We start from the raw sequence: 13,733 nt of genomic DNA, 5'->3' as shown, positions 1-13,733 counted from the left end.
TTTCTTCACAGTCTTACATTGAAATGTACGGTATCTTTGAAGTAGACAAAAAGACAGAAACATTTCGAAATAGATTTTTATGCTAGCATATTCATTTATAGTAGGTACTATAATTAATTTTCATCCACTTTGTGATGAATTTTTACTTATTATTTAAATACTCTACAATAATATTATTTCGTAAATGGTTTGTCTTCCATAGTTTGGACTTTCACTCTTCGCTGATTTTTTCAAGTGTAAATTCTGTGTTCCAACATTCATGTAAGTTTGGTTTGAACAGAATAACTATCATATAGGAAATACGGTTATTAATATAATGATCTCATTGATTCTGTGAATTGATATATTATTCATTTGCCAGCATTTTCCCCTTTTTAATTGCATTTGCTATTGAAATTTACTGTTTTGCTCAATATCTATGTTGAAGTTTAGGAGTCATTATTATGCAAACAAGAATTATTACAGGTGCATTATTATCCGTCGCCAATGAGTTATATATTGATGTCTAGTAACGTAGTATAATTATTTTGGATTAACTTGATATGGTACTGCATTTGTATGTTGTTTACTTATATCTCTAAGCTATGCTATTTATTTAGAAGCCTACTACTTTATTATTTTTTAGAAGTCTGAAGTTTGTAGAATTATTTTGGATCAACCTGATATGGTATTGCATTTGTAAGTTGTTTATTTGTATCTTTAAGCCATGCTATTTATTTAGAAGCCTACCACTTTATTAATTTTTAGAAGCATGAAGTTTGTAGAATTTGTAAAGAAACTGAAAAATATAATTTTCTTGAAAATTTCTTAAAATTTTCATTAATAGATTATTATTTTCACTGCTTTTCCAACTCATGGTATTAGTCAACTTCCAAACTCTATCAGCATTCACAGTAATCAGCATTGCTTTGTTTTTGAAGACGTTTCTGTGGGTGGTTCCACTACAATGCACGCTGAACTCCTCTGTGATACTTGCTTATCGACTTGACAGTGCCGTTGTATAATAGCTCGCGCCACACACGTCACGGTATAATATACGCATAGCAGGTGAAATATCAATATATTCACTTAGATATCTGAAGCGTCATTGTTACTCTCTTTGCATTGGAAGTAAGGGATTCTTTTGAAAGAAAAGTATTACTGCATATTGGTCACTACTAATATATTTTATTTATTGCGCTGGCCAACAAGTGGTAGTCCTAGTAGTTGGTTCATTGAACTTCAAAGAGAAACTTCTTTATCATTTTTTTTTTTTTGCTGAGGGTGATGCCCACATGAGCTCTAGGCTTGTGCGTGGATAATGGGGCGAATGATTATTATTTCAATTGTAAAATTTTCAAATTGACACTGGTCTTCTAGCAACAACTTGAATTATTGCAATATTGAAGTTCGCCACTTGTAATATCTGACAGTTTGCACTAAATTCAATCACAGTTCAATTTCAATCAACAAAGATATACGTTCTTTGTAAATACTGCGTTCCTTATTTTATATAATAAGGATTTTTTTCAGAAAACATAATTTTTTAAAAATAACTTGATTTGAGTTATTTTATGAAAATTGAATAACTTTCTCAAAAAATTGATATTTTGAGAAAAATATTTTTTATTTAATTCACAATGCCGTGAAGAATGAATGTATCCTAAAAAAATCATGAATTCATCTCTCACCGAATTTGAAATGATCTGTTTTAAAAATTTAAACTTCAGGTGCTCATATCTCAAAAATAAATGTCTAAAAAAATTCTGAGAAACTTTTTCTCATTTTGATAGTTTCCTAATCGAAAAACTTGAAAAATATCACCATTAAAAAGGTTTCTTAGCCTGTTTCACAGCCTTAAATATTAGTTGACAAGAGTGATTTTTTCTGAAATATAAAGTTTAAAGGTACGCAGAAACATTTGCATATCATCATGGATGGATTATGAACATAAAAAATCGGTCCTGAGGTCGGAAAATCATTGGTGAAAAATGAATTCAGAGACAAGTCTTTCAATCTTTTAAATAAAATCTTATATTATTTAGTAACAGTTATTTCAGTCAGAAATATCACTCCTGTGGTAGTGGCAGGTAGCCTTTTGTACTCGAGTTACGTTGACGTGTCAATGAAATCTTCTCATTCAATAGATCCTGTATTTCCTCCAAAGACATGCCTCTTGTGTTAGGAACAAAGCAAATTACGAATATTAGAGCTAATAGACAAAAGCCTGAAAATAGCCAAAATGCAGCAAAAGTACCAATAGAGTCTGACAAATTTGAAAAGAATTTTGTTATAAGAAATGCAAGGAAGAAACAGAATGAGGTACTAATTGAAGAAGCTAGTGACTTCACTTGTGGGCTGAACATTTCACCCATAACTGCCCAAGGAAGTGGACCAAAACCTGCAAATAATGAAAACAAATCAATTATTAAATTTATTGATTAATATCTTGGTATGTTTGAATATTCAGATTATATAACAGATCGCAGGGCACATCAGGACAACTGATAAGAATTTTAGAGCTAGAAATGATTTGGCCCGGTTACTAATAATTAATTGTATTTTACCACTATATGTGTGTGTGCAATATCGGGATTTGTTATCATTCAATTTTTTTTTTGTGCACTGAATTTTTTGGATAAATAAATGAGGGCAATTAAGTCTAGTTTGTAGAATTGGTAATCAGAAAAAACAGCTTAAAATTATTGTATTAAGATTCAGCAAAATAATATACTGTGTAGCCTACACTTGAGTGTTCCAATAGGATTGCTGACGTTGAAAATTTATACCATTAATAAATCCACGTTTTATGTATAAACCATTCTGAATTAAATACAATTAATACATATTGATAAGTTATCACCTTACATTAGTACCTGTTGAATTTATTTAACTTGTTGGTCTAGGAATGAATACATGGAAGAAAATAACTGATACTAAGATCACAAAAATGGTATACAGCGTTGTGATGGCTTAGCATTGTAAGACAATTGAGTCTATTGTTGAGCCTATGGCCATTGTCATCAACAATTGAATCAAGAATGGACGTTTTTCTGACTTGCTAGAGCTGGCCAAAGGAATCCCAATCTACAGAAAAAGAGATTTCTGTCAAACTTCAGACCAATATCAATCTGTCCAATCATGTCAAAGGACGTAGAAACTATCATGAAACTCTTTGACTCGTGTCCCTTACAAGATACTCTGGAGCTGGAACAATATGGAAACGGGGGAGCAGTACTGAGTACCCTGAGTAGCAGATTCTCTCTATAGGAGTAACAACAACACAAGTAGAAGAAAATGGTCATGGTGTGCTCAAGGCTCTGTATCGGGCCCATTTCTGTTTGTAACTAGATGAATGGCTTTGCCTTGAGAGATTGTTCAATACTATTCGCTAATACACATTCGCTAATACTATAACACCGTGATGTCTAGGTAATTGACAGAATCGGAGTTTATACTTGTGGAGCAAAGTAATCACAGAATAAAGTTGAATGAAAATACGACCCAGGTTTTTGTCTTTTTAAAAAAAACAATAAGACATGTGCCACACAAACAATGTCCCAGTAAAAATGCTTGCATTTTGGATTGATGACAAGCTAAGATGGAATAAACACATAGTGTCTAACCTGTCCAGAGTCAAATCAAATCAAATGTTTTTATTGTCGTTCACAAATAATATTGGCAAAGTCTTTAAAACATATTCCTTTGTCTAAAGCAGCCACCTATCCTCTGCTGTTCTGTTCAAGCTGAGATGTGTGGCCAACTATCTTCACATAGCCTATAATGATGTGTTTAGTCGTCGGCCCCGGGTGTGTGAAAGCAATCGCTGAGTCATGTCAGAAGCCCTGATATTGATCAGCTGCGACCTTAAAACTCTGACACCAGACCTGAGCCAGCCAGGTCACTCGACATGTTTATTAAGCACCCACTTTATTCGCTCTATGAACTGACAGAGGAACCACTGCTACAACCCTGACTATCTGATACCCTCAGTCATATAAACAAAGACCACGAGTTTATTCATACTTAAGCGACTTTGAATAGGGATCAATGTTACTTTTTTCAAATATCTCTTTAAATTAATATTGTGGATTTTTATTGAACTTACCCAGGCAATACACCAGAATGTACAGGACAAGGCACGAAACTGGTACAAAGCTGTAGAAACTCAGATCGTAGCCCTTTAGACCGCAGTAGAAATATAATCCAAGTAGACCCTGAAAATATGAAGAAATGTTTACAGAGTCCAGTAGCAACAAGATTGAACTGAATTCAACTTGAAAATTATTGTAGCTAATTGATAGAGCCATTTCATTTGATAACATTTTTTGGGAGATGAAATTTGAGTAGGTGACTTGTAGCACAAACTTTATTTTGTATATTCATCTGAAGGTCTGAGCTTTCATGAAAAATACCAAGTGCAACTTTCATTCATTTTTCCTTTGAGATGAAGCTGCAGTAGATAATCATGCTATCAATTATTATAATTATGCTCGTATATAATTGATAGATACTCAATCCAAAACGGTTTCTCCGAGGTAGAACCTACTATAAACTCCTTGCACCTGGAGTTTATCGATGAGGGTTCATATAAGTGACAAAAATATTTTTAAATCAATTCAATACGTAAATTTGAAAACCGACTATTAAATTAATAGACACAGAAACTATCCTCATGGTGAATATAAGACTAGACATAGTTTATTAACTATATTATTATTTCATATTATTGCATTATAATACAGTATAAGACATAGGGTTCACAAGACTTAAGTATAACTCTATTAATTTTTTTTATTTTCAAATAATACCTATAAGTAGAATCAGGATATTATCCTACGATCCACAAAATAAAAAAGTGAACAGAAATCTCTCAATCTATAAGAATAATGAAAGTGTACCTGCGCAACAGCCATTCCAATAGCTGAAGCCAGCAAAGGTCGTTTGAAACCGAATTTGTTGGCAAGCAGAGGAGTAAAGCAAGCTGAAATCGTTTGAACAGCTCCCACGATCATTGCTGATACACTAGATGAGAATTCAGCTCCAGTCAACATGAAGATAGGCTGAGCATAGAAGAGAACCACATTTATTCCACTGAACTGTTGAAAGAATAACAGTCCGTTGGCTATGAAAAATGCTCGCCTGTTCACTGGCACTTTCACAATTTCAATCAGTGATCCCTGTTTGTTTTCATGTTCTTGAAGGGAGTTCTGAAATTCAAGAATTGCCAGTATTTTTAATAAACTGAGGAGGCATCAAAACATACAGAAATTATGAAATTTGGGTACTTAAACTTGGATTTTTTTGTGAAAGCAATACTTTCCTTACCCACCTGGTAGTAGGTCAAGGAAAGTAAAAAATTTATCAATATTACATAAGTTGAATCTGATAATTATTTCTGTGTACTGTTTGGTGTTTTTTCTTTCGAAGAACGTTTAAAATATTTCAATTCTATATATATCTACTCCCCTTTGAATGTTCTAAGACAAAATAAGATGAGACGTTAACATACATTCTGACATAATCTCAATCTGGAATATATACCACTTGAGTGTGATTGAGATTTAATTCTGTAAAACGAAGGATATCAAATAATCGTTTAGTTTTTCTTCTACTGTTATTGCAGTTTCCTTATAAAAAAATACAGCACCTCAAATAAAATACGACAACTGAAAATGTGATAAAACAATATGATCATAGAATGTTATAATATTGTAACTTCTTCTCACACTAGTATAGATTTGCATCTTCACTCTGTTATCAAATGTTAATATCAAGGAAGGTATCAGCAGTACATAATTCAATTTTTCAAAACATTGATAACTATTAAAATACTTACTCGCAATTCGTCAAACTCCTCAGTGCGAGTTTCTTTTTCAAAGCCTCTTAACCAGCAGAAACTCCTCGCTGCTTCCTCGCTGCTTCCTTTCATCAATAGATAATGGGGAGAGTCAGGTATCCACAGAAGTAGAACGAATGAGATGAGCGGTAGCAGTCCTGATATGAGCGCTAGGGTGCGATAGCTAACATAGGGTCCAATAACATATTCCAACATATAACCTCCGGACACAAATACCTCTGATAGAGTGGCCATTGCAGGTCGGAGGTTTTTCTAGAACAAAAGCAAATATTCATACTATGAAAAGAAAAAAGATTTTATAAGTGATTATAAAAGTGCGTTCAGACTTATGCGCCACGGCTACGCGAATTTCGCTTTTCATCAGCTGATGCTATGCTTATCATACCTGTATCTTACTGTTTCTGTACAAATACAGATATAATGAGCTGAACATCAGCTGATGAAAAGCGAAATACACGTGTTCTTGGCTCATAAGTCTGTACACACTTAAATAAGAAGAATAATCATAATGAGATATTGGTATTTGAGATATTTCATTTCCGAATAACTGTAAAATTCTTCAAAAAAATAGCGTATTTATTATTTTTAATAAATTATATGGTTCGTAATATGAGATATTGGTATTTGAGATATTTCATTTCCGAATAACTGTAAAATTCTTCAAAAAAAGCGTATTTATTATTTTGAATAAATTAAATAAGGATCATGTTAAATTTTCTATCAATGAACCACTGATTGCATCTATCATTGATTTCACCAAGAGTCGTAGAGTTGCCGTTATCAAGGATAATTTATATTAGGAATAAATGAACGTATTGGCAATCTCAAGTTTCAATAACAAGTGAAAAAATAAATATATAATAATAAAACGTTATGGCTTCTATCAGTCAGGAGACTAAAACGAATTTTCCCGTTGTCATTTAAATTTTTAATATGAGCGTTTTTATGACTCAGCTTATACTAGCCATCACGAAACTATGACTAAATTTCATAAAAAAACAATGAGAATACTAATAACAATTTAAGAAAATTGTAGAAGAGTGAATGCGGTTTATGAATATTTCTTGAGTGTTTCATTAATCTAAACTCACTTCTGATATTTCTCCCATATACATGGGTATCAAGTTGAAAAATACTGCTACGGCAATGCCTTGGAGAAACCTTCCAATGTAGATCTCCAATTTAGAATTGGCAGCACCCAGTACTATCCATCCCAATAAGAGAATAAGTGAATTTCCCTGTAGAGCTTTCTTACATCCAAATCTACTCTGGAAATTGGTGGATATCAGAGGACCAAGGGAGCCACCAAGCATCAGTAAAGATCCAGCCCATGATCCCTCCTCTTTGGTCATTGGTAGCCATGAATCCTCTGCCATCAGCTTGGGCAGGCTGGGCGATGTCCATGAAAGACTGCATCCGCTTGAAAAGAATGCCATGTTGGCTGTAAAAAAAATATTTATTTTCCAAGCGTACCGTTTATTATAAAAATAGGTACTCATAGATATGAATTTTAACAATAATAATTATTGTTTGTCTTATCTTGATGGTTGACGCTTATAAGATGTTTTCATTAAAAGAGTAATTCCCAAACGCACTATCAAGGTAGGTGTAACACTAGGTGGGTCACCTTTTTAAAGGGTTTCCCACCTAAAACAAAATACCCCAAAATAATTAATTTTTCAAAATGTTTCTATATTGAGTTATAAATAAATAACAATAGAATGTCAAATTTCATATAAATTGGATAAATCATCTTCATTGTCTCCTGAGCCAATCACTTCCATACAAGAATTGATTTTTGGACAAAATTATTATCACCTTACCGACACATAGATGTAGTCTATTGATTAAATTGGGTCTTAAATTGATTTTCAATGAGCCGTGTCTGCGTGGATGACATAACACAAATATAAGTGATGACATAACACATATACATGCGCGGTATAGCTTTGCAATTCAACTCACCTGCAAGTGCAGAAAGATAGAGATTGATGTTGGATTTTGCTCTGAGAAAACCATCGTAATCTTTTCCATCATTAGGACTTCCCATCTGATTTCAACTGCTATCAGAAAAAAAGATTAAATCCTATTTACAACAAAAATTACAACATACCGTATTTTATTTTACTAACAAAGTTTAAAGTATCAACCAGTAAGGTGACATAATAAGAAGTATAAATTCAAAATGTATTTAGGTATTGATTTTATTCCTCAGGTACCACTTATAATAATTATTAGGACTAGAATATTTGTATGATTATGTAAAGTTTGTCAGGTGACTCAGATAGAAAAAATCTCTCCCGTTTTATTTATTCATAATGGAATGCGTTCATTTTATATTTTTCATATCAATTCTAAATGGAGCAACGGACATTTCTTAAAATAGATCATAGATTATTTCAGATAAAAAATGTAGACTTAATAATGACTGGTTTAAAAGTTATAGGGTACGATAGGGCTTAAACAACATGATTTCAGCTGAATAATTAGAGTATTATTTGTTTACCATTTTATTATAGGTACATAAAAGGTTTATAAAATAAAATTCGAAATAGAAATCTATTCATAATTCACATATTCATGACTATTCTATTATTTATAATGTATTTTTATTATAATGGTCAGTTTTCTATTCAAATGCATTGAATCACAGTTCGAATAATCAGATATGCGATTATTATTACTATTATAGTACTATTATTAGTACTACCAGTAATATTATCATTTAATTATATAGTACACAGTTTATAAAGCTCATTCATGAAGTGTTCTCCTTCGATCTTGTGTTATAAAGGAATATAAATAAAGGAAATACGTAGAACTGATATTGATATTGTTGAAACTCTTCACAATATTATTAAGATGTTGTCAAACACAGCAAAGTTATATAAGTTGTCCAATAATTCATCAACATAGATGGCTATTTGAAGAACATCATAACCTTCTTTTATATGTATGAGGAAATAATTTTTAAATGGAATCAAACTATTTTGTCAAATTCTCACTCTTAGGCACCACTCATACTACTGCGTCTAAAAACTACATTTATGCAAATGAGTGTTTTGTCAACTACGATGACAAATTTCCAATTCGAAATTGAAAAAATGATGAATCATTTTTGAATGTAACTAGCATATTACAAAATAAATTATAAATACATACTAGTAGTTCTGTGAACAGTAGACCTCGCGCTCAGTAAGTTACATTGACCTGTTGTTATGTTTTCTCAAAAATTAATAAATAATTTATCAATTTAAAATGTTTAGAAAAATCCTAAATAAACATAGAGCTTTCTGTCCTATCGTACCGTGACGTTTCGTCCCGGAATGTGAGTGTGAGCACTGTTATCAGGTCTGGCTGCAACTGTCTACAACGTTGATTGAAAGATACATTTTCAAGATGTTCGATGTTTTTGAACGGGTAGTATTATAGTCTACTAGACAGCTGAATAATTCTAAAGCCTGATTTTTACGGTAATATTGGCGTTCAAAGGAGACTCTTTTTCCTTTTGTATTATCCTTGAAATGCAAAATTTCCAAAAACCTTGAATATACGTTGATGCGCAATTCAAAGAGGAACATACCTATCAAATTTCATTAAAATCTATTTCCGCGTTTCGCCGTATAAATGCGCAACATATAAACATTAAGAGAAATGCCAAACCGTCGACTTGAATCTAAAGGTGCGTACAGATATACGCTCCGCGAACCTGAGCAATTCACTTTTAATCAGCTGATGCCAAGCTTTTTATATCTGTATCTTACCGTTTCTGTAAAAATACAGATATAGTCAGCTGATTAAAAGTGAATTGCTCATGTTCGCGGCGCGTATATCTGTACGCACCTTTAGTCCTCACTTCGCTCGGTCAATTACCATACCATAGAGAAAAGATATCTACTGTTCTATGATGCGAATTACGTAACAGCTCATATTAGTATTCGAGGAGATAAACTTTAAACATATACAATATTTTTTCTTCTCAAAAATTGAATCCTACACGTACCAGTATATTATTGTATCAGTAATTTTATCTTTCAGAATTTTAATTCTCATTTATATTTTATTAATCTGAATTGTAGGCCTACAGATTATTTATTATTATTAGAATTATTCAGTAGAAGTCTTGTGAGAAAAGTAGCAACGACTATAATATTCATAAGGATTAGAGTAGTTAGGTTAGTTGCTTAATACTGAATGGAAAGTGAAATGATGTTACTTGTTCCGCCGACGAACACGTGCTTTTGGCCGAGGAAAAAGTTCATATCACAAGAAACTAGTTCACTATTACACTCGCGTGCGTATAACAAACATAATTTAAAAGTTAGGATTAATTTGGAAGAAAGTTAGACTATACTCGGCTGAAATAATAAACATTGTGACCATTTCGAAACCTCAATCTTTCGAAGAATTATCTACATTGTTGGTCAGAAAACCGATTGAATAATATCCAATCTCATTCTGCGGTTTATCACAATGATTACTGATTACTTCACAAAGAAGACTGCCTTTTACTATTATCTATCAGTGAAAATAATGCTCCTGTCGGTAGGAAGCTCACCAAAACTTGTTTCTGTGCTGCAGTGTCATTCCTCTGATACTTCACAACATAATTTATAAATTAGGCTGCCGTCCTGCCTGAATACGGCAGCTCTTGAGTTGAATGATTATATTATGATTATAAACAAATATCTTGAAATTTGAGAATCAATCTTACAATAATTGTCATTGTTACATAAAATATGATGCACTAAATGCAAAGTGTTTAATAAAATAATATATGAATAATATATTTCAACTTTAGCGTAGCCTACGTTGCCAGATTTGAGAACAGGTTAGCACTATTATACCTAATAAATAATCAATCAGGAGTTAATTTATAAGTTTACTCGACAGATGGGAGAATTAACTATAGCCTACACTACTATTTCACTATATATGTTTTCAACTTTTACATTTTTTCTCCTGAGTTTTACGTTATCAATTTCACCATTTTTCACTTTGACTTCTTTCTCGTTTTTTCATGTGAAAAAAATGTTTTGATTTTCACTTTTTATTCATGTGAAAAAACGTGCTTGATTTTCACATTGTGTGTTGACTGGCTCATTTAGAACTTTCCATTACACGTACTATTCAATCAATGAATTCAATCCACAAATAATTATTTCATACCGTTGATGGTTTATTATTTATTAATAATATAATTTTTTAATTGGAGTAAATCAAAGTATTGTGATAGGTTTAGTCTCTATATATTATATATTATTTCTAAATTTTTACAATCAAAGTTCTTGTAATCATACAATGAAATCTATTCATTTTGTATTTGGCGGGCGGAGTTGGGACTGTTTAGTCCTCTCTACCACTCAACCCTATTAATATAATATTCGCTATGTAAAGATTTTCTTATCATGTCAACTAGAATTCCAATAACCAGACACTGATCGATACATTATGTTGATATTTATGAATACGGTATGTTTTAATATTATATTTTACCGAAGCCAGAGTTTAATTACAGTGACAGGTCCAAACGTAAAATATAGCATGGATAAATATCCTACAAATTCAATGATTGGAAAAATATTATTGAAATTTCATTCACCATGCATAACGTTTTCAATTCAGTACCATATAATGCAAAACTTTACCAGGATGAGAGCAATCTATAAGACATTTTGAGATAATTTATAGTGTGAAAATCACACTTTTTAAATAAAAACCTATAGTAGACATTTTAGAAGTTATTATGCATTATTTTTAATTCCTTGAACCATAATAAATTCTATTAATCATGGAAAATAACGCAAAGATCGAATATTATTGAAACTTGATAATGAAAAGTTATTATACAATTGAATCATTACATTGACGTACAAATTTGAAGAGAATAATAAATTAAAATTTTTAATTCCATTTGAAAAATGGAAACCGACGGTACTTACCTACTTTTACTCTAAACATTATTTGTCCATATTGATAGAAAAACTGTCTCCTGCCTCCTCTCAGTAGTTTATCCAAAGTATGTTGTTTATTCACAAAAGTTAAGTTTGAATGAGTAGCTGGTAGATCCTGTACACAGATATAATGCAAAGATGATAAAATTCTTCTTCTCCATCTATGAATTCACACGATTTTTTCAAGACTTCAAGACCGTATCCTGTGTTGCGTAAACGAGACAATTCAAGACACAGTTTCACAGAGAGCAAGAACATCGATCTCAACTACGGTATTTTCATTGATGCTCAGATCTAGAAAGTGTGAAATCCAGCCAAGGCAGAAGGTAAATGGCCAAAGGACCACTCTGCCAGTCTCCAGTTGACTGTGAGTGCGGAGGCGGAGTGGAAATTGAGCAGGAAGAGATGTGGAGGTGGTACTGGCCTGTTACGTTATTGTCGCAACTCAGCCGTTACAGATACTGAACTGTGTCGAAATGATTCGAAGGTAACGGCACACTCCTTCCAGACAAAGAATATAACCATATATTTTTTATTTTCTTCTACTAGTTGGGAACAAAGCGGTTTACCTACTTCAGCTGGGTTTACACCAAAATTATTAACAAAATGTTATTAACTTAATCCTTATAGATTCTATTAGATTGAACGGAACTTGACAAACGCATATGTTCATCATGTGTATGATAAGTTATGTTCAATCTAAAAGAATTTATAAGGATTAAGTTATTAACATTTTGTTACTAACTTTTGTGTAAACGCAGCTTTACTATTTTCTTTGCATAGTTGTAGGTTAACGTATTGATTGCTAAGAGTTTTCACATATTTCAATTTCATTTATTCCCAATTTAGAATATTTAAGACTTATACGACTGAATTGCTTTTCAAATGTTTTATTTATTTAAGTAAGTTACAATACATTCTGGTTTATACAAGAATCTACAATAAATTACAGTACCTACAACAGCCAATTATGCAACAAATTCCACATATTATGAAAACTTATTAATTACAATGAAGATTGAATGCAACATTAGAATATTGATAATATAGTATTGTAATGTAACTACATAAATCAGCGGTGTTTCAACAATGAATAAATTATAATTTCAATGAATAAATATACACCCCACTATAAATTATATGTGTTGGGGTATAAGTAATTAGTTGCTTATTGCGTGTTATAATTACTATTCACAAACTTCATTCACTGATATGAGATTAAGGTTTTTATAATAAAATAAGTAAAAATTTATAATACAAACAAAATTATGAAATTAGTAGATAAATATTAATGTTCTATTAAGGATAATAATAAAAAAGGTTATTTTTAGAAAAATGAGAAACAGTAAAGAGAAGAATGAAGAATAAATAGTTTCAATATTTACAGTCTAACTAAATTTTCACAATTTTCCACTCCAATATCAACCAACCAGGAAAATAAACTTTTCTTGAACCTGTGTCTACCCTAATGTAACTTGGTATTGAATTGTAAATTTTTGGTCCCAACTATGTAGTTTCTTTGCCCAAATGTAGTGTTCATCCTTGGTACTATTGAATGCGTGTTTCTCTGCCTTGTTTGATGGTTATGATCTGCCAGTATTATGTGTTCGTTGTTTCTCCTCATTCGCGTGATGATAGCCTGTATGTAGAGTTGTCTTACACTCAGTACTTTACTGTCCTTGAAAAGAATGTTCGTGGGGAATTGACTCTCCTTGAAGCCTATTATTTTTAGTATTCGTTTTTGAAGTTTATAGAGAGGTTCAACATGTATAAAATTCGTAGCTCCCCAGATAATTATGACGTATCTTAAAATTGATTGCACTAAAGAAAAATAAACAGTTTTTAATGTCTCATAGTTCAGGATTTTACGGAGTTGATAGAATTTGTAGAGAAGCTTCCTGATCCGGGTAATTGATAGATTCAATTGTGGTGAAGTGGTC

The 13,733-nt window shown here is 31.9% G+C and overlaps 1 protein-coding gene across 6 annotated transcripts; it reads right to left on the bottom strand.

Annotated features, from left to right (window-relative positions):
- Nucleotides 1-134: 134 nt before the first annotated feature.
- On the bottom strand, nt 135-12,255 carry LOC111053755 (facilitated trehalose transporter Tret1-2 homolog). 6 transcript variants are annotated; one of them, XM_022340677.2, is made up of 7 exons: nt 11,782-12,255; nt 7,805-7,902; nt 6,931-7,280; nt 5,819-6,091; nt 4,881-5,189; nt 4,088-4,196; nt 135-2,380 (listed from the first exon to the last, which is right to left on the bottom strand). In XM_022340677.2, exons 2-7 carry the CDS (start codon nt 7,887-7,889, stop codon nt 2,049-2,051), a joined length of 1,458 nt encoding a protein of 485 aa, XP_022196369.1. In that variant the 5' UTR covers nt 7,890-7,902; nt 11,782-12,255; the 3' UTR covers nt 135-2,048. The 6 variants fall into 6 exon arrangements, with proteins under 6 accessions (XP_022196369.1, XP_022196370.1, XP_022196371.1 ...); XM_022340678.2 differs by having other exon boundaries at nt 7,805-7,899; nt 11,782-12,136; XM_022340679.2 differs by having other exon boundaries at nt 6,931-7,258; nt 11,782-12,132.
- Nucleotides 12,256-13,733: the final 1,478 nt, after the last annotated feature.

The sequence above is a fragment of the Nilaparvata lugens genome, chromosome 1 (assembly GCF_014356525.2).
Source record: "Nilaparvata lugens isolate BPH chromosome 1, ASM1435652v1, whole genome shotgun sequence".
NCBI classification, from domain to species: domain Eukaryota; kingdom Metazoa; phylum Arthropoda; class Insecta; order Hemiptera; family Delphacidae; genus Nilaparvata; species Nilaparvata lugens.
The sequence above is the reverse complement of the archived record's forward strand: the minus strand, read 5'-3'. Positions and strand labels throughout refer to the sequence as shown.